We start from the raw sequence: 22,310 nt of genomic DNA on the forward strand, positions 1-22,310 counted from the left end.
TTCTGTAACTATACCTGCGGTTGTGTTTTGTCGCCTGAAGCTGTCACATGCTGTCAGTCACTTCTGTCGCTTACGTAGGACATGGCCTAAATAACAAATAGCTGTTGGTCAGATTTGCACTGGCAACCTGCAGCAAGCCAGTCAGTGATAGTAACCACTACATCACATTGCATGCAGCACAGCTAACAGCATTGCTTCCTCTCCTGGAGAAACTGTGTCCCGCTGTTTCAGAAGTTCCCATTGGAGCTGATTACAGCATTCTGGATCTAGATCTTGCCAGTGGTCCTTTGTATAGCAGCACTAGTGGATCCTCACATTCTGGCTGTGTTGCCACTTCTCCTTACCGTGCAATAATTGAATGTAGCCCTTCCATTGAGGATTTGTGAATCTCAAGATGGTCTTAAGTTTCCATGAACGAGAACCCCCATTACCAATCTGCGACTCAGGACTGTAGTAAGGTTTCACACAGAGGACATGGACGACAACTCAGTTTTTATCTTCTTGATAAAGGGTCAGAATCTTAAACTTCATATGTGATGCCTGACAAGTGTTGGAGGATAAAGTATAGCTGAAAGTAGCATTTTCTCATGGTCACCCAAGGTCCTTATGTGAGAAGTTGTCTTGTCTTTGGTACTGGTGATGAGGTGTTCCACATAATTGTCCTGAGTGTTTTCCAGTTGAAACGCAAATAGTGCATCCATTGTTATTTTGGCACCATGATCATGGAGCAGAAAGGATGGTGTGAAGCCTGTAGTGTCTTGCTTCACTGAGTTGCATGCGAATGTCACTACAAGCAGTATTGTATCCCAATCTCTCTGTTCAGCATCAACCTACACTAAGACCCAAGCTTTTGTTAAAGCATACTGTGAGACCATTAATCTGTGGGAGGTAGGTAGTTCTCATTCTTTAGGTGTGGTGTAACAACATGAAATTACATTTGATACTAGTCTCAACTGGAAAACTTTTCCATGATCAGAGAGCATCACACGTGGTGTCCCTTGCTTCAAAACAATGTCTTCTTTGAGGAACTATCAATTTCTGGAGCTTAGTGTTAATGGATCAGAAAAGACCTGGGCAGTGATACCTGTGTCTGATTCTGTATAGTCTTCATGAGTCCAAGGTGGCCAGAAGTCGGAGTGCTATGGAAAAACTTCGGGATATAGATGAGCTGGGAGGATGAGCAGCCATGTCCATGCGATCGGATCCTGATTCCTCTTACACAATGTTCAGTTTATTAACTGGAATTAATCTTTGGTTAGTTCCTCATTCTTCAAGGCTTCTGTTTTTAGCAGTGGTGGATTTTCTCCTTGTTCAGTACCAATGTCATTTAATGCAGTGATGACAAAGACTTCATCGACACCACTGTATTCTGGCAAAGGATTTCTTGAAAGGCAGGTGGTGTCCTTATGTTTGCATCTGCTTTTGTATACCACTGTGATGTACTGCTAAAGCCTCAGTGCACTTCTCGCCAATCGATCTGATGGATCCCTCAGGGTATTCAGCCAGCATAGAGGATGGTGATTTGTCACAGTGGTGAATGTGTTACCAAGTAAATATGGCCAGAGCTGCAAGGCACTCATTCTTAGTTGTAGAGTAGATCCTCTCAGACCTGGAGAGTATTGTGGAAGTGTAAGCTATCACTTTTCCGGGATCTTTTTGAATTGATACCTATTCCATAATTGCTAGCATCAAGTGTGGAGCTGTGTCTCAGCATCCTCATACTGCATTGCTAGGACTGGAGATGATTTTAGTGCCTCTTTAAGTACAAGGAAAGATCTTTCTTCCAGGAAAATTTAGCTTCTCGCTGCCTTGGTACAGAAGTCTTCTACGACTCAACAGTAATACAACCACCTTCCAAGAAAATTTCTCACACCACAAATGTGCCAAGGAATCAGACTATCTGGGACTGCTGTTACTTTATCTGGGTCAGGGCAGACTCCATTGCCATTAAGTAGATGCCCCAAGATTATTTACTGGGGTGGCAAAGAGGCACTTTTTCGAATTCAGTCAGAGGCCTGCAATCTGAACGCACTTCAGCATGTTTGTCAGGCGGCTTTGGTGTTCCCCAAATGTCTTTGTAAAATGTGATTATGTCATCCAAATATCAAGATATTGAGCAGGTTGTCCATCCATCGTATGCTCGAAGGTGACTGGAGCATTACTTAGTCCAAACGGCATTACTTTGAACTTGAACAGGCTATCAGAAGCAATGAAGGCAGGCTATTCCTGGACAGCCTCATCAATCTCAATTTGCCAGTAGCCTCTCTTTATGTCCATAGTTGCAAGAAATACTTTGCTCCCCTCAATCAGTGTGGGGTGTCATCAATTCTCAGCAATGGGTAGACATCTTGTTTATAATTTTGTTCAGTTGTCAGTAGTCAATACTGAAATGCCAAGTGCCATCCTCCACCTTGAAGAGAACACAGGAGATGATCAAGGACTTTCTGAAGGTTCAGTGATGTCGTTTTGCAACATCTTCTCCACTTCCTCCTGGACTATACCTCATTCAAGCGATGATGCCCTATATGAGTGCTGGGCCCTATATGAGTGCTGGCTGATGAGTGGATGCTCCCCAATGTTAACACGGTGTTGAACCATGGGCCGTTTGGTCCTTCTTTCCTCCACTCCAGATCTGAAAGCATTCAGAAATTGGTGCGGAACAGCTAACATTCATCAGCATCGTTCCTTGGTTAGGCCGGACTCTATTTACAGTTCGATGGTAGCTTCCTTCATTGAATTGTCTGTAGTGGTAGCAGAGCACAGTTTTTTGCCAATGGCATTAAGCTGCCCTTCCTGGAATGGTTCAACTATTCCTATGCACATAGCTTTAGGGAAGAATTGGGACTGCTCATGACAATTAGTGAGGCAGAGTTCATCTTGACCACCTAAAATGCTTATGATGTCACTGGCACATAGTTTTCCTTAATGAGGTTGAGTAACTTTTTGCAGCCGACAGAAGCTTCACAGTTTAACAGATGAATGGAACTAGTTTTGTTGACAGTGGCCGGCCAACAATGTCTTTAACAGCAAACATCCACCCAGTGCAATCTTTTAAGTGTGCTTCTTGAAATGTCTTTGCCAGTCTGGAGCTCCGTTCTTGCAGTCTGACTGGTTATTATACCTGCAAGAAGTCCCATCTCACAATAACATTGTGACTACATGCTGATAAAATGACAAATTGGAAGGGTTTCTCTTGTCGGTGAATTTCAGCACGATCACTTTTGTATCATAGAACATAATCTTCTATAGCTGGAGATGATAAGCATTAACAAATAAACAAGCCCCTAAGTCAACTAGTGCCCAGACAAGTTGGCCACTGATGATGTCAATGTGATTTCCTCACAATTTGATGACTTTCATCCATATAGGATTTTCATCATTGGTTGTATTGTATTGTATTGTATGGAACTGGGGACCTAGAAACGACAGAGAGGCTTTTTCCCTGCCATAGCCTTCAGTGGTTCACACCAGGCTATTGCAGTCCACTAGCCCCACCGCCGCCCCGCACTGAACCCAGGGCCAGGGTTATTGTGCAGTTAACCCCCCCCCCCCCCCCCCCCCCTCTCCCCCGTCCCCCTCGGGAACGTCTCACACCAGACGAGTGTAACCCCAATGTTTGAGTGGTAGAGTAAGTATGGTGTATGTGTATGTGGAGAAAGTGTTTGCACAGTGATCACTGACATACTGTAACTGGGGCAGAATAAGGGGAACCAGGCCATATTCACTGAGGCAGATGGAAAACTGCCTTAAAAACCATCCACAGACTGGCCAGTACACTGGACCTCGACACTAATCCGCCGGGCGGATTTGTGCTGGGGACCGGCATGCCTTTCCACTCCGAAAGCAGTGTGTTAGACCGCACAGCTAACCGGGCAGGCTTCATCGATGTTTACTTCATCTCCATAGATGGTCACCTTTCTTAGTTTACGTGAATTCAGCTGCTAGGCACATGGCTGATAACTATGTACAATGAAGGTGAATGATTATGTAGTGATGATGGGAACAGCCAAATGAAAACAGTTGATTCAGTTAGTTGTTGAAAAACAGTTGACTTACTTGGCCGTAATCTTTTATGTGTGGGTTGAATGATTAATTCATGCTTTTGAATGAAACCAGTCTCTCAGAGAAACTGAATGTAAACACTTGATGTATTCTGACACATTTAATTCCGAGTCGAAACATTTGAGAGTTTTGCCATTGTTAAATCACTATTGTTTACTGCGCTTTGTTATCTCTTGTCATCACTGTTACTGTTGTTCCAATATTTTCTTTTTATTGAGTGAGTGCCAATACATAGCTTTCAGTTCAGTTTTCCATCCACATTTATGAATAGTCATTTATTTAATAGATAACTTTGTCTAGATGAAAACAGTTGCATAGCAAACGTAACTCGCACCTGGGCTGTGACCCTTTACTCCCCCCTCCTTAGTGCCTGGAGGCCTGGAGTAAGACACTACACTTTATTGGCCTCCCATCCAGAATTACATAAAGTAATATAATGCACAGAATTTTCTACAGTAATATATTTTCCGGAAAATCTTGTTTGTCTCGGCGACCATTTGGCGCCCCTTTGCAAGTGGCACCAAGAGCATGATAGACTCCTCCTGTCCCCCACCCCACCCCACCCCACCCCACCACTCCCATGCCACTAGATCAAAATGCTGGAATGTACAGTGGCATGGGAATGGAAATCATATGACTGGATAAAAAGTTATCGTAAAGTTACTCAATGCGTATACAATATCTGCAAAGATGATCCTATTATGACACTTAAATAAATTCAAAGAAAATTAACAAATGATGACAAATATTTCCCACAAAAAATACTTCTCACGAGTAGCAGTATATGCTTAAAAAGAAAGCGATAAAATCACCAAACAATGGGAAGAAAGAGACAGGGCTTCAAAAAATTTAAACAAAAAAGTGACTGTATATTTGTTTAAACTAAATTTATACTGTGGCAACAGTTGCCAGCCTTTCAAAACCAACCAAAAACCCACATTTAATCCTAGAAGTATGAAAAATTTGTATAGAATCAAATAAATACATAAATTTTGAAAGTACTCATGCTTTTTATCCACTTTTTCTTGAAAAACAAAACATTATTTGTCTCTGGAAAAGTAGAGAACTCTAGTCATGCTTTGTGTATAACCGAAAAGGCTGAAAAAGTGTGTAAATGAAGTCAATCGAATCTGGAGACTGTTAGAAAACATTCATATTGCTGCTGTAGCTGCCAGTCTTGTCAGTTGTTTCATTCAACTGAACAAAAATCAGCTTGCCAATCTATAGTTAAAACCAGGTGGTTGTCCCATCACTAGGCTAAGTGTGTTGGGGAGTGACGTAGTCCAGGGTATGGCAATAAGGTTTGTCCTACAGGTCAACTGTATCATCTGCAGTTGATTGGCATTTATAGAACTGTTGTGATGGTTGACATCTGGTGCTATAGTGATCACTGATCAGGCACTAGGCCGTCATCTGAAAGCTGCAGCTTAAGTCTGAGTGTGCAAAGTCCCTTCGTCCTGGCATGTTCTACTGACGGTAGAGGTTGTTGTTAAACGAAAGGCTACAGTTCTTCTTCTTCTTCAACATTCTTTACTACCTCCTGCCATATGGGGTATGTCTACCTCTTCTCTTACAACCTAGTGCGTGAGAGGTAAGGTCATCGTGGTGCCCCACAAGCAGTGGCACCACTTGATGAATTTATCAGTGGGACATGTCTTCATGTCTGAAGTGACTGTTAATCAACTGTGTGATTTTATTAACTTCTGTCATGATCAGTTTCACAATGTGGCATGGAGCAAAAATATTTTGCATGTAAGACTTTGTAGTTCCTCATGACATTGGACATTGTTCTTCAGTTGTTGTGCTAAGTGGACTTATGCTGGTCGTTGCCAAACATTTTCATCAGTTCTGCCTGGAATTTATCCCAGTTGTTGGCTCCTCATCATTGTTCTCAAACCACTGAGAGCTGTGACATACAAGTCAAGGTACACATTTGATGAACAAATTATGTCATTCTACCTGTTGTATTTAGTGATTTGGGACAATGTACTATTTGTCGTCTGGTGCCTGTTGCTGTAGGCGATGGCCTTTATGTTGCCTAACTGGAGCCACAGTGACGTAGATGTTTTGAAGTAACTGGCATCTCCACCAAACGATGTCACGTCTTAACCAGGATCCTGCCCAAACCCAAAACACTTATCACTAAAAGTGCATTTATTATGAATACCAACATACAACCAGAATAGGAAAGAACTGAACTCCTTGACAGAGAATACTGTTATTTATAGAAACATAGAATATTCCAGAACATACAGAAATTACAAACAAGAAATTTTGAGAACCTTCCAGAAGTGATACACACTAAATAATAAATAAGTGCCGCTGGCAGCCCACTGCATGCCAACTAGTGTTGCTAATTGCTATGCCACATTGCATGCAACGCTGCTCGCAGCAACGTTATTAACTAAACATTGTTGTAGCTGTGACTATTAAACAGTAAGTTATTGGTGTGCTTTGCAATGAGAAATGTTCTACTTATCTTCAACAAGAAATGCATTGTTATCCAGTTATGATCTTATTAGAGATTAAGATTATATATCACAGTTTCCTTTTAAATGACATAATGTAGTCTTCTCAAAGAATGACGAATTATTGATATGGTAGATTGGTGCACAAGTTTGTAGTGTTTTTGTTCTGCATGTTGGTTTTCAAGTTGCTGTGGATTTATTTATTGATTGTCATTTTTTATTTTGTATTTCATTGTTGCTATTTGATTTCACATAGTGTCATTTTGTCTTTTGGAGAGTGTGAGTGGAACTGTGGAAGTAGAAAATGGAGTGCCAAGTGGAGAAATCAGAACATTTCTGACAAAGTTTTCTGTTTGAGTTCAGTAGAGGGATGACAGCACCAGAGGCAGCCAGAAATGTTGGGACAGATCATGGTAAGAAAGCAGTTTTCTCATTTAAGGAGGATTGCTTTGACATTAGTGATTTGTCATGTTCAGGAAGGCCTTCGGGATTTTTTGATGATCATTTAAATGCATTAATCCACAATGATACACATCAGTGTACTCAAGAACTGGCAAATGTGATGAACTGTGATCATTCCTTCATCGTGCAACATTTTCATGCAGTGGGAAGGTTAAAAATCGAAGCAAAAATCACAAAAATCTGTGTATGGCGTCTCTGCGTGCTCAGACATAAATCGGCTTGTGAACAACATTGACCATTCCTTTTCTGTATTGTTACTGGTGATGAGAAATGGTGTCTTTATGCTAACATAAGGAAAAGAAAGGAATGATTGATCCCAAACAAAGCAGCAACTCTCTGCACAAAAACCACAGAAGATAATGTTAAGCATTTGGTGGAACAGTGACAGTGTGGTGCCCTTCAAACTGCTTCCTCAGGGTGTAACTATCACTCCTGATATTTTTTGTCCATCTGAGATGTCTTGCAGACTCCATGCTAGAACAATGACCAAGAGGACTTCGTGAAGTGATGCTACTCCATGATAATGCCTGCTGGCTATCTGCTAGACTGAAAAACACTTACAGAAGTTGAATTGGGAAGTCATTCCATACCCACATTTTTCATCTGACCTTGCACCTCAGATTTTCACCTTTTCCACTTTATTGAACAACCTTCAAGGAACTTCCTTTCCAGATAAAAATGTGCTCCAAACATGGCTCGAAGAGTCCTTGCGTCAAAACCACATAATTACTAGAGTTGCGGAATCTGAAAGTTACCCCAGCATTGACAGACTGTCGTAAATAGTGAATGAGAATATATTGTTCATGATTAAAGTCTCTGTTGTATTTATTTAGGGAAAACACTATGAACTTAAGCAACAACGCAATAAAAACATGTTCTTTTGCAACATAATCTGTGATGATTTTTGCATCTCTTCATTTGATAGTCTATATTTTTTTCTAGTGGCAGTTATGGGCTTTGATTTCCAGAGTATGAAGATTTTTGGGACATGCAATTTGTCTAGTCTTTTTCGGTATGAAAAACGAACTCGTCCACAAGTATGCATAAATAAGACTTCCTCCTCCTCTTTTATTTCTTGATAACACACAAGCCATCTGCCATTAGTTGAAATAAGCACAAGCAAAAAATCTTGTAATCTGTTCAAAATGTATGCCTTCCGAATCTGAACCCACTTGAAATTTATGAACTTGAAAATCCTTAAAATTAGAAGCAACTGTGTCCCTGTAACTGCTATGGGTTCATAAGATCTTTTTTCAGAATTTCTTTCTTCTGATGCATGCTCTCACTTGTCACATAGAATAAAGCAACTGGTGGAATATTTGGTTTACTCCACTCAAACAACTGGAAGTTAATATTTGGTTATTCACTTGATTTTGCAGACTAGCTTCGGCAGCAGGCATTTGTATTATGCCATCAAAACTGTCTGTGTTGTTTGTCAGAATGCCTGAGATAAAAACAAAACATTTGTAGCTAAGATTTTTCTCTCTCATTGTGATTTTTTGCCTTATAAACAACACACAGATGCTCTGTGGCCAATGGAATCCTTGGGCTTCAGCTTGAAACACAAAGGAATAATTTTCAGCAAAATCACATAGTACAATAGCCTCTTTATGTGGTAATGCAGTTTTCTTTTCAGTGAAAAAGCATATTGCAGTTTTGCGATGAGAAATCAAACTCCCTCTTTTAACAACAGGAGTATAGTGAAAGTAACATTGAAATGCTCAGAACTCGTAGCATTTTAGCACACTTTCCATTTGAATTGATTGTAGATAATCTGCTCTTTTTATTTACCCAAAAGACATTTTTATTAAATCAATAGAACTAATGTGTTACCTGATGTAGAATGTTTTTGTGTAATTGATTGCTGTTATCATTTCAGTGTTTTGCTACTCTCAAAGAGGAAACAATGTTGGATGTAATGCAAAGGAAGGAAATCCCTTTGGACCATTTTGGGATACCTTTGGTGTTGATTTTGTTGCCTCACAGTATTACGGACCACTGCATTTTGATGTCTACCATCATGATATGGCAAATTCCTGGAACATGAAGTTCCCACCAAAAAAATGGCCAGGTAAGTCAGTGAGCATTCTTTTGCATATGGATTACACTTTTCCTTGAGGTTGTGATGTTCTGTGCTTTATTTCTTCATTGATAGCACAAAATTAGATCTGGTGCTATGTTCTTTAAAACTGAGTGCCAACCTTTCTCTTTAATGAAAATGCAGATTGTACTCATGTATGTTAATGGTAATTAGTTAAAAATGAAAAAAAAAAAAAAAAATTTGAAGGAGGCAGATGCCAAAACAAAATGGGAAGTAAAAGGATCCCAGCTTGATTATGTAACATATCAATACCTCAAGGATAGATTGCTACTCACCATATAGAGGAAATAGTGAGTTGGCGAAAGGCACAATGGAAAGACCACTTTATACTTAAGTATTTGGCTAAAAGTCCTTCTTTCATATTAGAAAACAGTCACAAAAGCACAACTTGCACACAAATGCCCACTGTCTCTGGCTGCTGTGGTCAGACTGCAGAGCCAGTGGTCTAAAGAAAATTCAGAAGTGGACATAAAATGTTAAGATAGTAAGGGCTGCTATTTGCCAAATATGAGATTGCTGAAATTTTAGGGTTAATACAGACTCAGTTTACATGACTAAGGATTCTCCTTCATGATGTGATACATGGAACAGAATACATGAATTAGTCAATGGAAGACTCAAATGTTAGGAGGATGCAAGAACATGGCTACATGTTTGGTTTTGTTTGTTTCTGCAATTTGACAGTATGTATTGTGCACAGAATTGCTCGAAACAATTATTTTTGTGAGTATGTCTTTATCTCTGAAACCTTGACACTTTAGGGTAGGAAGGATGTAACAACAGGTAGTGTATTCTCAGATTACTTCTATTTCATCTAAACTGAAGAGATGATCACTTACGCAATTTGACAGTATGTATTGTGCACAGAATTGCTCGAAACAATTATTTTTGTGAGTATGTCTTTATCTCTGAAACCTTGACACTTTAGGGTAGGAAGGATGTAACAACAGGTAGTGTATTCTCAGATTACTTCTATTTCATCTAAACTGAAGAGATGATCACTTACGCATTGGACAAAAACATCCTGAATGTCATATACTTCTTTTATACACTTTTAGCGATATTGTCTGATGAGGCACCACTCTGCCCCACAGTGCCTGGAATGCCCAAATCTTGCTTGGCAAAGAATGTATTACTTTTTTACCCAATCCGAAAGCTGTCGAATATGTCACTAATGGCATGTTCACATTGGTGCAACTTTCATTGCATATCAGGTGCATGGAGCTGTTGCACCAAGAGGCAAGGAGGCATTTCCACTGGTGCAAAGTGACACATAACTGTGATGTGCAAGCATGAACCTCCGTGCGCAGGAGTCTCCACATCTCAGAAGGGGAGACATGTGTAATAGTCGTGTGTATCTGTGGTTCTCTGGTTTGGTGCTATGTTTTACTACATCTCTTAAGTATCATCACTGGAATCAGACATCGGTACAGAGATGAATGCACTTTTGCCAGTTGCATTGGTGTATCCAAAGCTATCCAGTCACCGACGATTATACAGGGTGTTACAAAAAGGTACGGCCAAACTTTCAGGAAACATTCCTCACACACAAATAAAGAAAAGATGTTATGTGGACATGTGTCCGGAAACGCTTAATTTACATGTTAGAGCTCATTTTAGTTTCGTCAGTATGTACTGTACTTTCTCGATTCACCGCCAGTTGGCCCAATTGAAGGAAGGTAATGTTCACTTCGATGCTCGTGTTGACATGCGACTCATTGCTCTACAGTACTAGCATCAAGCACATCAGTATGTAGCATCAACAGGGTAGTGTTCATCACAAATGTGGTTTTGCAGTCAGTGCAATGTTTACAAATGCGGAGTTGGCAGATGCCCATTTGATGTATGGATTAGCACAGGGCAATAGCCATGGCGCGGTACATTTGTATCGAGACAGATTTCCAGAACGAAGGTGTCCCGACCGGAAGACATTCGAAGCAATTGATCAGCATCTTAGGGAGCACGGAACATTTCAGCCTATGACTCACGACTGGGGAAGACCTAGAACGACGAGGACACCTGCAATGGACGAGGCAATTCTTCGTGCAGTTGACGAGAACCCTAATGTCGGCATCAGAGAAGTTGCTGCTGTACAAGGTAATGTTGACCATGTCACTGTATGGAGGGTGCTACGGGAGAACCAGTTGTTTCCGTACCATGTACAGTGTGTGCAGGCACTATCAGCAGCTGATTGGCCTCCACGGGTACACTTCTGTGAATGGTTCATCCAACAATGTGTCAATCCTCATTTCAGTGCAAATGTTCTCTTTACGGATGTGGCTTCATTCCAACGTGATCAAATTGTAAATTTTCACAATCAACATGTGTGGGCTGATGAGAATCCGCACGCAATTGTGCAATCACGTCATCAACACAAATTTTCTGTGAACGTTCGGGCGGGCATTGTTGGTGGTGTCTTGATTGGGCCCCATGTTCTTCCACCTACTCTCAATGGAGCACGTTATCATGATTTCATACGGGATGCTCTGCCTGTGCTGCTAGAACATTTGCCTTTACAAGTACGACACAACATGTGGTTCATGCACGATGGAGCTCCTGCACATTTCAGTCGAAGTGTTCGTATGCTTCTCAACAACAGATTCGGTGACCGATGGATTGGTAGAGGCGGACCAATTCCATGGCCTCCAAGCTCTCCTGACCTCAACCCTTTTGACTTTCATTTATGGGGGCATTTGAAAGTTCTTGTCTACGCAACCCCGGTACCAAATGTAGAGACTCTTCGTGCTCGTGTTGTGGACGGCTGTGGTACAATACGCCATTCTCCAGGGCTGCATCAGTGCATCAGGGATTCCATGCGACGGAGGGTGGATGCATGTATCCTCGCTAACGGAGGACATTTTGAACATTTCCTGTAACAAAGTGTTTGAAGTCACACTGGTACGTTCTGTTGCTGTGTGATTCCATTCCATGATTAATGTGATTTGAAGAGAAGTAATAAAATGAGCTCTAACATGGAAAGTAAGTGTTTCTGGACACATTTCCACATAACATATTTTCTTTCTTTGTGTGTGAGGAATGTTTCCTGAAAGTTTGGCCGTACCTTTTTGTAACACCCTGTGTTCACACACTACTGACGTACTTGTTCTTGATTATTTCTCTTGGTTGGCTTGTTCACCTTTTGTTCATACATTGCTGAAGATGCTTGGCCTCATGTTTGAATACTGCTCAATTTGCCCTTTTGGATTTATTTTCAGTTTGCTATTGCCTACCCGGTTCTTTTCAGCCACTTACAGTTTTTCCTGAAACTGCCTAGTGACACTCCACCACCTGGGTAGTGTGTTATGACAGTGTCACTGTTACAGGACTCAGTTTTGCACAAGCATCAAAATTACCTTTGTGTTAGTTCTTTGAGCATTCTAACAAGAAACTTGTGGAATTTTAAGAGTATTAATGTATCATGCATTTCTTTTTTCTGGGTCGTTAATTCTGTGAATTATAAAGACTGAGTGCAATGAAATGACTGTCTACAGTTCCTCACAAGTAATAACCATGTGCAAACAGTTAAAGCAAACCGGAACAAAGTAAAAATTCCATTGTTCCTGCTGCCAACAAATATCTGTTAAACAGGAGTAATTCTAGGGTCTTTGATGTGCCAACACCATCCTCGTTCCTTTACAAGCTGCTTTGATTTGTAAATACTATGAAAAGGATAGACTACGACACACCATACAGAAGAGATGTTGTCACAGTCAGGCACAACAAAAAGACTGCTGACTGCCATATGTTACACACACATTCACACAAGCACGACTCAAACACACATTAGCACTGTCTCTGGCTGCAGAGAGAGAGAGAGAGAGAGAGAGAGAGAGAGAGAGAGAGAGAGCGTGTGTGTGTGTGTGTGTGTGTGTGTGTGTGTGTGTGTGTGACATAGTAGAACAAGAAGAGCAAGGAAATAAATGTTGGATAGCAATTATTCCAGGTTTACTCTTAGAAAAGATACAGTGAAAAACAGTGCTGCTGTCTAATACACGAACTGACGAGTAACTGTCAATGATGTCGACCCTGCAAATGACAAGGTCCTTACCCTGCTGTGCTCAGGGAATACAACTTCCTGAGAGGTTATGATCTTATTTCCTTTGCAGCATGTATTTTTGAAAAAAGGTATTAGAAACCTTTACAGCACATCTCCAGTCTCTAGCATAAATGCACATCCACAAAGTACTTTTTTATTTGTATATGGAGTTGGAAACCCAGCATCTAAAGACTGATATCTTTTCATTAGCTGCCAGCCAGTCGTTGTACATTGCAGATCCATATATTGCAGATACTGCTACCCTGCATGCTTCACAAATTTCAACTCCCAATATATCTGGCTTAGCCAGCGAATCGAACTCATCAGAGCAACAACAAAATATCTGGGGCTTTCAGACCTTTTTGGTGTGCAGCAAAAATATGCCTTCATAATAGAAACTGAAGGACTTTACACTTGTGCTGATTTGATGAGTCAAAAAATGGAAAAATCCAGAGTGGAATAACAATATTATGAAAAGAACAGATTGCTACTCACTGTACAGAGATGATGTTGAATCACAGACGGCGTAACAGAAAGATGATAACATTTAAGCTTTCAGCCAAATGGCCTCCTTCTAAAGTAGTAACCTAACACATATTCAAGCAAGCAAACACAATACAGACAACACACACACACACACACACACACACACACACACACACACAAAGCTTCTATTCCACCAATGCCACACACTAATCTTTTCCCCACCTCTACTTCTCTCTTTTTCCTCTTCCCTTCCCTCCCCCCTCCCCCCTCAAACCTCCTGACTGCACATAGCAGTCCTACCCTGTCCCCACCATGTCGCTGCATGCTCCCACAAGCAGCACCACACCATCCACTACCCCTATACTGCTATCCATCACCTTCTCTGCCCCACCCTCCTCCTTATCCCCACCATCCACAGATTGCTTCTCCCAGCAGATGCAGTTGCTCACAGTCCAGCCTCAATATGTGTGTGTGTGTGTGTGTGTGTGTGTGTGTGTGTGTGTGTGTGTACTCAACATCTCCTCTATATGGTGGTTTGTGTTACTCAACACCTTCTCTATATGTTGGTGAGTAGCAGTCTATCCTTTTCATAGTACTTTCCTGGTTTGAGGAGTGTTACTTTTTTTCTTAATGTAAAGTTTTCTCATGTATAGAATTCATCATTAGGATTACATGTTTTGTGAGATAAATAAAATATACTTCCTTGCATTTTCTTAACCTTGATCTGTACATATCGATTGGATCTGTCAGTCGGCTGTGTGGTCATATTGATGCGCCTAAAGTCAGAGGTCGTACTTGTTCCAAGCATAGAAAAAGACCTCTGCCTGTGCGCTTGTACAGTAAGCTGTGGGCGTCAACAGGAGAGGTTCCCTATAAGGTGGTTTAATGGAACAACATGCAGTGGACGCGGCCCAGTTGGGACTCGGCAATTGCTTTCATGTACCAGAGAGAGGCGAAAGAGGGCCAGTGAGGCGCCTCTGTTCAACTGGGAATGCACAATGAGTGCTTGAATTGTTACTGTGTTCTACTTTGGTCTACCAAATTAAATGCATATTAGAAAATTTTGTTTGCTCGTGCTTTCAGAAATATGGTGGGCACCTGTCTGTCATGCTCCAGTGTGGATTAACATTCCTTTCTGTTATCTGTTGTAGCAGCAGGGAGGTTTATATACAGGCAACAAAACATCTTGCTTAATGTTATTAGCTGATGGCTTGCTTTTACTGGCTGCCAGTTTCTGTGCTGATAGCAAAATATGCTGGTAATCGTTCTGCAATGAAATGGGTAATATAATTTTGATTCTTGAGTGCTGCAAAGATGGCGTTTGGCTCAAGGTACTGTAAGTGATCACGTATTCTTGTTTCATCATTTCCAAGAGTAAAGATGCGGCTATTGTCTTTGAGGACAAGTACGTAAAGCTCAAAAGGAATAAACAGTTATCGTGTTGCCTAATTGGTTGTGAGCTCAAATTGAAAGATCACTCTCCTTAGTAACAAAAACTCAAAACACCTATTTAAATGTTAAATTTTAAGGGACCCAACAGTTGTGGTGTTGCTCGATTTGGCTGTTGATTTCAAACTGAAATTATCTTTACTCTTGTTACTTACATAGTGGGCTTAAGGAAAATTGGCCTGTTAACCTGTAGTGCAAACTGGCTGAGGCTGGAGTTTGAGTAACAACATTATGCCATAGATTCAGGTTGCTTTCGGGAAAATTTCAAGGAGGGCTAGTGCCATTTACAGTCCGTATCTAAAAATATGTATTGTAACTCATCTTGGTTCAGTATTGGTCAGGTGTCTTGTAATTTTAAAAGGGTTAGATGCCAGGTCAGTTTGGAAAACTTGGTAAATTTGAGATTTAAATTTTCGGTCATTAATTCCCAAGGACTAATGTCCATGTTCATGCAATTTTTGTGTAAAAAGTTTTATTTGTCATAAGCAAATTGTCTTTAAACTTCCTGTGCTTTTCTGAAGGAGCTACTGTTCAGCATTGTACAACCATGGAGTGCATACTTATCTAGTTGCGTGCACTAATGGCTGTTGGTTTTGTATTTGGCTGAAGATAATACAGCGGGTGGCCACTTTGCAGGTCTGAAGCTGTACCCATTGGCCTTATGTCAAGATGTCATTATGTGATTATATGTTATTACCTTTTTTTAATATATGAGACTAGCATTTCTCAGTAAATTAAGAAATCTTGCTGGTTTTGTTAAGAACCTTCTAAGCGGCTTAGTGCCACCAAACACTAATGTTAACTTTCTTTTTTAAGGAAACAAGTTTGATTTGAAATCACAATATAAGTAATCCTGTTAAATGCTGTAAGTACCAATGTATATTCCTTAAATGATGTTAATAAATGTTTTGTAAATCTATCGTCCAGTGGCTTTCCATTAAGGGGTCACTGTATCCAGGCCATCCTGCTCTAAAGGTTTTAAAAGGATCGTTAGTTCCAAAGTAATTTCGTCTACACTGTGTGAACAAAAGTATCAGGACACCCCCAAAAACATACGTTTTTCATATTAGGTGCAGGACACCCCCAAAAACAAACATTTTTCATATTAGGTACAGGACATTTTCATATTAGGTGCATTGTGCTGCCACCTACTCCCAGGTACTCCATACCACCAACCTCAGTAGTCATTAGACATCGTGAGAGAGCAGAATGGGGTGCTCCGCGGAACTCACGGACTTCAAACGTGGTCAGTTGATTGGGTGTCACTTGTCGTATGTGAGATTTCCATACTCCTAAACATCCCTAGGTCCACTGTTCCCGATATGATAGTGAAGTGAAAACATGAAGTGGCACATACAGTATAAAAGTGCACAGACCGACCTCGTCTGTTGACTGACAGAGACTTCTGACAGTTGAAGAGGGTCGTAATGTGTAATAGGCAGACATCTATCCAGACCATCACACAGGAACTCCAAACTGCATCAGGATCCACTGCAAGTATTATGGCAGTTAGGCAGGAGGTGAGAAATCTTGGATTTCATGGTCGAGCGGCTGCTCATAAGCCACACGACACCAGTAAATGTCAAACAATGCCTCGCTTGGTGTAAGGAGTGTAAACATTGGATGATTGAACAGTGGAAAAACATGTGGAGTGACGAATCACAGTACGCAATGTGGTGATCTGATGGCAGGGTGTGGGTGGGGTGAATGCCTGGTGAACATCATCTGCCAGCGTGTGTAGTGCCAACAGTAAAATTCGGAGGTGGTGGTGTTATGGTGTGGTCCTGTTTTTCATGGAGGGGTCTTGCACCTTTGTTTTGTGTGGCACTATCACAGCACAGGCCTACATTGATGTTGAAGAGCAATTTGGGTATGGTGATTGCATCTTTCAACACGATCGAGCACCTGTTCATAATGCACGGCCTGTAGCGGAGTGGTTACATGACAATAACATCCCTGTAATGGACTGGCCTGCACATGCCGGCCGCGGTGGTCTCGCGGTTAAGGCGCTCAGTCCGGAACCGCGCGACTGCTATGGTCGCAGGTTCGAATCCTGCCTCGGGCATGGATGTGTGTGATCTCCTTAGGTTAGTTAGGTTTAAGTAGTTCTAGGTTCTAGGGGACTGATGACCACAGAAGTTAAGTCCCATAGTGCTCAGAGCCATTTGAATCATTTTTTGAACTGGCCTGCACAGAGTGCTGAACTGAATCCTATAGAGCATGTTTAAGATGTTTTGGAACGCCAACTTCATGCCAGGCCTCACTGACCGACATCAGTACCTCCCCTCAGTGCAGCACTCCATGAAGAATGGGTTGCCATTGCCCAAGAAACCTTCCGGCACCTGATTTAATGTATGCCTGCGAGAGTGGAAGCTGTCATCAAGGCTAAGGGTGGGCCAACACCATATTGAATTCCAGCATTACTGATGGAGGGCACCATGAACTAGTAAGTCATTTTCAGCCAGGTGTCTGAATACTTTTGATCACATAGTGTATCTTCACCAATCCTGACCCTCCACACCCCTTTTCCTACCAGACCTGTTTATCATAAATTTAAAGAATCTGACAAATGTTTCATTGCTCTCAGCAGACCTTATAAATTATGTTAGGTGGTACTCAGTGTTGTGACTCGCCGATATTTCAAAGTGTCGCTGCGCAGTTACGTGCGTCCTCTACATGCGGCGCTGTCTGCCAGCCATGCAGCAGCTACGCCATCTAAGCGGCCAGCCAGCCAGCGGCCGCCAGACTTGGACTCAGTGCTGATTTGAATGTTACCGTGTACACGTCTTACTTTGTGTACTTGCTCTGTGACTTACATGTGTTGTCGTTTTTGAAATATATGTGTTCAACTTGACGCTATAAGAATTGGTGACGAGGTAGTGGATTTTTCCTTTTCATCGTTGACCCACAGGTTTCCACGGCTACTGTAGAGCAACTACTGCAAGGTCTTACTGAACAACAAACGCTTCTCACATCGGTGATTCGCGATTTCGTCGCGGCATCGAACGCGGGACGTTTCTCGTCATTGTCTATACCTCCTTTTCCTCCTTACAACAAGGCGGCAGAAGATTGGTCTGATTATGAAAAATTTCTTCGACAGCACTTCTTGGCATTTCATGTCATGGACGAACAAACATGTAATTCTCGGTTCCTTTCCTGGATTTCACCTCAAATGTATCGGTTGTTGTCGCAATTGGCTCCTTTGAAAGATCCTGCGTCTTTGTCCTTTGCTGAAATGTGCTCACTTCTGTCCATATATTTTCATAAGCAAACACATGTGGTAGCCTCTCGTGTTGCCTTTTATCGTTGTCAAAAACAACCAAATCAATCCTATCGCGCTTGGGCTGCTGAACTTCACGGCCTCAGTCGCGAGTGTCAATTTGTTACTGACATTCACAAAGAATCCTATGCCGATTCCATGATACGGGATGCTATTATCCGATCGGCGCCCGACAAAGACGTTAGGCAACGTGCCCTTCAGTTGGCAAATCTGACTCTAGATGACATCCTATCCATCACGCAGTCTTTTGAAATTTCTCGCGCCGCTGGGGCACAAATAGAGGTGGGGGTGATGTCGGGGAAATACAACGGCTGTGCGCTGTTGACGATGCGTGCGGCATGTCCCCGCTGGCTGACGTGGCCGCAGTACGCTCCCACATGCAGCCTCGGCCTAACCGTAAACAACCCTCTAAGAAACTGCAGCAAAACCCCCGGCAACTTCCTTCATGTCCGTGGTGTTTTACGAAACATTCACAGGAGGATTGTCCCCAACGTTGGGCCGTGTATCACAATTGCAAAAAGAGGGGTCATGTGTCTTCAGTTTGCAAATCCGACCGCATACATGATGTTCATGACCGTGACGCTCATTCTGCTTCTGTGTTGTCTGTCAATTGCACTTTTTCCCTTTCAGGGAAGTTATTCCTCACTGTCCAAATACTTGGTCGAGATGTTCACATGCAGGTGGATACTGGTTCTGCTGCCACTATCATCAATTCTCAGACGTATCTTCAGTTGGGTTCTCCAACCCTATTACCTGTCACTAGGCAATTACAGATGTACAATAAACAGAAGATTTCTTTCTTGGGACAATTTGATGCTGAGGTATCTTACAAATCCGTTGTTCACACTGTTCCCATATTTGTGATCGACCATAGTAACGCAGAGAATCTTTTTGGTTTCAATGCCTTTCACGTTTTTGGGTTCTCCATAGATGACTCTGTCAATATCGTCTCTGATGCTATTCCGTATGCTCACTTGGATTCCTTGTCGACGACATTTTCGTCCCTTTTTTTCTCCTGGGTTAGGCCGTGCGAACGATTTTGAAGCTCATATCACGCTCAAACCCACTGCTTGGCCTAAGTTTTTTCGGGCTCGGCCCATTCCTGTGGCCCTTCGTGATCGGGTAAAACGGGAGCTGGATTGTCTCACTACTTCAGGGGTCTTGCTTCCTGTCACTTCCAGTGAGTGGTCCTCTCCTGTCGTTGTCGTTGCTAAGCCCAATGGCGATATTCGTCTCTGTGGTGATTTTAAAGCCACTGTAAATGCTCAGTGCCTCATAAACACTTACCCTATGCCCCGGCCTGAAGAATTGTTCACTAAACTTGCTGGAGACCAGTATTTTTCTAAAACTGACCTGTCAGAAGCTTATCATCAACTTCCTCTCAACACTGCTTCCAGGCAGTTTCTGGTCCTTAACACGCCTTTCGGCCTCTATCAATACCAGCGATTGCCATTCGGGGTTGCCAGTGCCCCTGCTCACTTTCAGCGATTCTTGGAACAATTATTGCTCCCTGTTCCTGGGTGTATCAATTACATGGGCGACATTGTTGTCACTGGCTCCACCACTGAAGAACATCTTCAGAATCTCCGCACACTTTTTCATGTCTTAAAGACTGCCAGTCTTAAGTGTAATCTTCAGAAATCACAATTTTTTTCAGGCATCTATCATGTACTTGGGGTTCCAACTCTCTCGGGATGGTATTTGCTTCAGCAAACTGTCGCTCCGATCGATGCCCTTCCTCGCCCTACATCTGTTAAGGAACTGCAGGCCTTCTTGGGGAAAATAGCATAATATCACAGGTTTTTACCATCTGCAGCTTCGGTGGCTCAGCCGTTTCATCGCCTGTTGCATAAAATCGTGCCCTTTCACTGGTCCACGTCATGCGATGCGGCTTTCCAAAAATTGAAGACTATGCTGAAACAGGCCCCGTGCCTGGCTACTTATCGACCTGGCCAACATCTTGTTCTTGCCACGGAGGTTGGTGCAGTCCTTGCGCACCGTTTTTCTGACGGTACTGAACAACCCATTGCTTATGCCTCCAAAACACTCACGGATGCCCAACGAAAATATTCTTAAATTGAAAAAGAAGCTTTGGCCATTATTTATGCTCGTGATATGTTTGGTGTTTTTCTTTATGGATCCAAATTTCATCTTGTTACAGACCACAAACCACTTGTTTCCTTGTTTCATCCATCAACGTCGCTTCCCGACAAGGCTGCACACCGCCTCCAGCGTTGGGCTCTTTACTTGTTTCGTTTCAATTATGAGATTCATTTCCGGCCGACGGCTCAACATGCGAATGCTGATCTCACAGTCTCACCTTCCCATGGGTCCTGATCTGGCATTTGATAGGGACGAACTTTTGTGTTTCTACCTGGATGTTGCCGAGCAGCGGGTTGTGGATGGGTTTCCCATCAGCAGGGACCAGGTGGTGGCTGCTACGGGTTCTGATCCTACCCTCTCCCTGGTTTTACGCTGTATTCAGAAGGGTTGGCCAGATCGTCCGTCCGCTAAGACCTCTGATCCATTGCGGAACTAATACACTTTGCGCTACTGCCTCACAGCTAGGGATGGTGTTATCCTCCTTTCCACCGACATTGCTTCGCCTCGTGTTGTGGTACCTGCGTCTTTGCATGCTTCGGTCTTGCGCCTCCTTCACCGAGGGCTCTGGGGTGTCTCTTGCACAAATTCTCTGGCACGCCGTCATGTGTACTGGTCCGGCATCGACTCTGAAATCGCACACATGGTCGCTGCCTGCGGCCCTTGTGCGTCACAGGCTGCCGCCCCGAAGTCATCTTTGTCACTGTGGCCTTCGCCTGAGAAGCCCTGAGAGCGTAGTCATGCTGACTTCGCGGGACCTTTTTTAGGTACTTATTGGCTCCTCGTCATTGGCGCCTACTCTAACTTTCCTTTCATTGTCTGTTGCACGTTGCCTACCACCGGGGCAACCACAAGTGCTCCGCTCGCTTTTTCTCTTTGGAAGGCCTTCCCTCTACTCTTGTTACTGATAATGGTCCGCAATTTGCCTCTTCTGAATTTGCGGATGTTTGTGCTCGTCATGGCGTCATGCATGTCACGGCCCCTCTGTTCCATCCACAATCAAACAGTGAGGCTGAACGACTGGTCCGCATGTTTAAGGCTCAGATGAGGAAACTCCTGACTTCTTCTGCTGCTGATGATGCGCTTCTCCAATTTCTGGCTTCTTACTGTTTCACCCCCATGGGCGACCACAGCACGGCTGAGCTCTTACACAGCCGACAGCCCCACACGCTACTTCATCTTCTGTGGCCTCCCACCTCACGGCCGCGGGTGCCTTTGCTTGGCCGGTTCACCACCGGTGACCTTGTATGGGTATGGGGATATGGCAGGTGGCCAAAATGCAGTCCGGGCCGCATCTTACGACACCGTGGCCAACGCTTATATGAAATCCAGATGGACACAGGTGTTGCAGTGCGTCATTCGGACCAGCTGCGGCCTCGTGTGCCGGCAACGCCTGTTCCAAATGCCGGTACACCACCTTTGGCTCTACCTGACACTCGGGATCTTGGCATCTCTCATGATTCACAACGCAGCCTTCTCACTGTCATCTCGGTGCCAGCACAAGAATGAATGCCACCAGGAGACGTGCCCATGCAGGAACCGGATGACCATCATCTGTCGGAGCAACTCTACTCGCCTCCTTCCCCTACGGATGCCGTCACATTGCCCATGTCTCCTGTTATATCAACCGGACTTGCCGCAATGGACAGATTGGCGCACGGGGCCCCAGCAGATTCGACCCCTACATCTCCTGTCATCTCGACCAGTTATCATCGGGTACACTTCCGTCCGTATGGGAAGCCTCCCCCTCAAGACTTTACAGCCAGTCAAACAACACCTATGGACGTTAGCAATCTACAGGCCACCTCCATCAAGACCAGTGCAAAAAAAATTCAAGGGGGGGAAAAGTGTTGTGACTCTCTGATC

At 43.0% G+C, this 22,310-nt stretch overlaps 1 protein-coding gene across 1 annotated transcript in view; it reads left to right on the forward strand.

Annotated features, from left to right (window-relative positions):
- Nucleotides 1–22,310, forward strand: part of LOC124615728 (GDP-fucose protein O-fucosyltransferase 1) — a 109,196-nt gene that overhangs the window by 34,939 nt on the left and 51,947 nt on the right. The window contains exon 4 of the mRNA XM_047143797.1: nucleotides 8,872–9,063. Within this exon, the coding sequence (XP_046999753.1) occupies nucleotides 8,872–9,063 (192 nt within the window). The remainder of the gene's footprint in view (nucleotides 1–8,871; nucleotides 9,064–22,310) is intronic.

The sequence above is a fragment of the Schistocerca americana genome, chromosome 5, assembly GCF_021461395.2.
Source record: "Schistocerca americana isolate TAMUIC-IGC-003095 chromosome 5, iqSchAmer2.1, whole genome shotgun sequence".
In the NCBI taxonomy this organism is placed as follows: domain Eukaryota; kingdom Metazoa; phylum Arthropoda; class Insecta; order Orthoptera; family Acrididae; genus Schistocerca; species Schistocerca americana.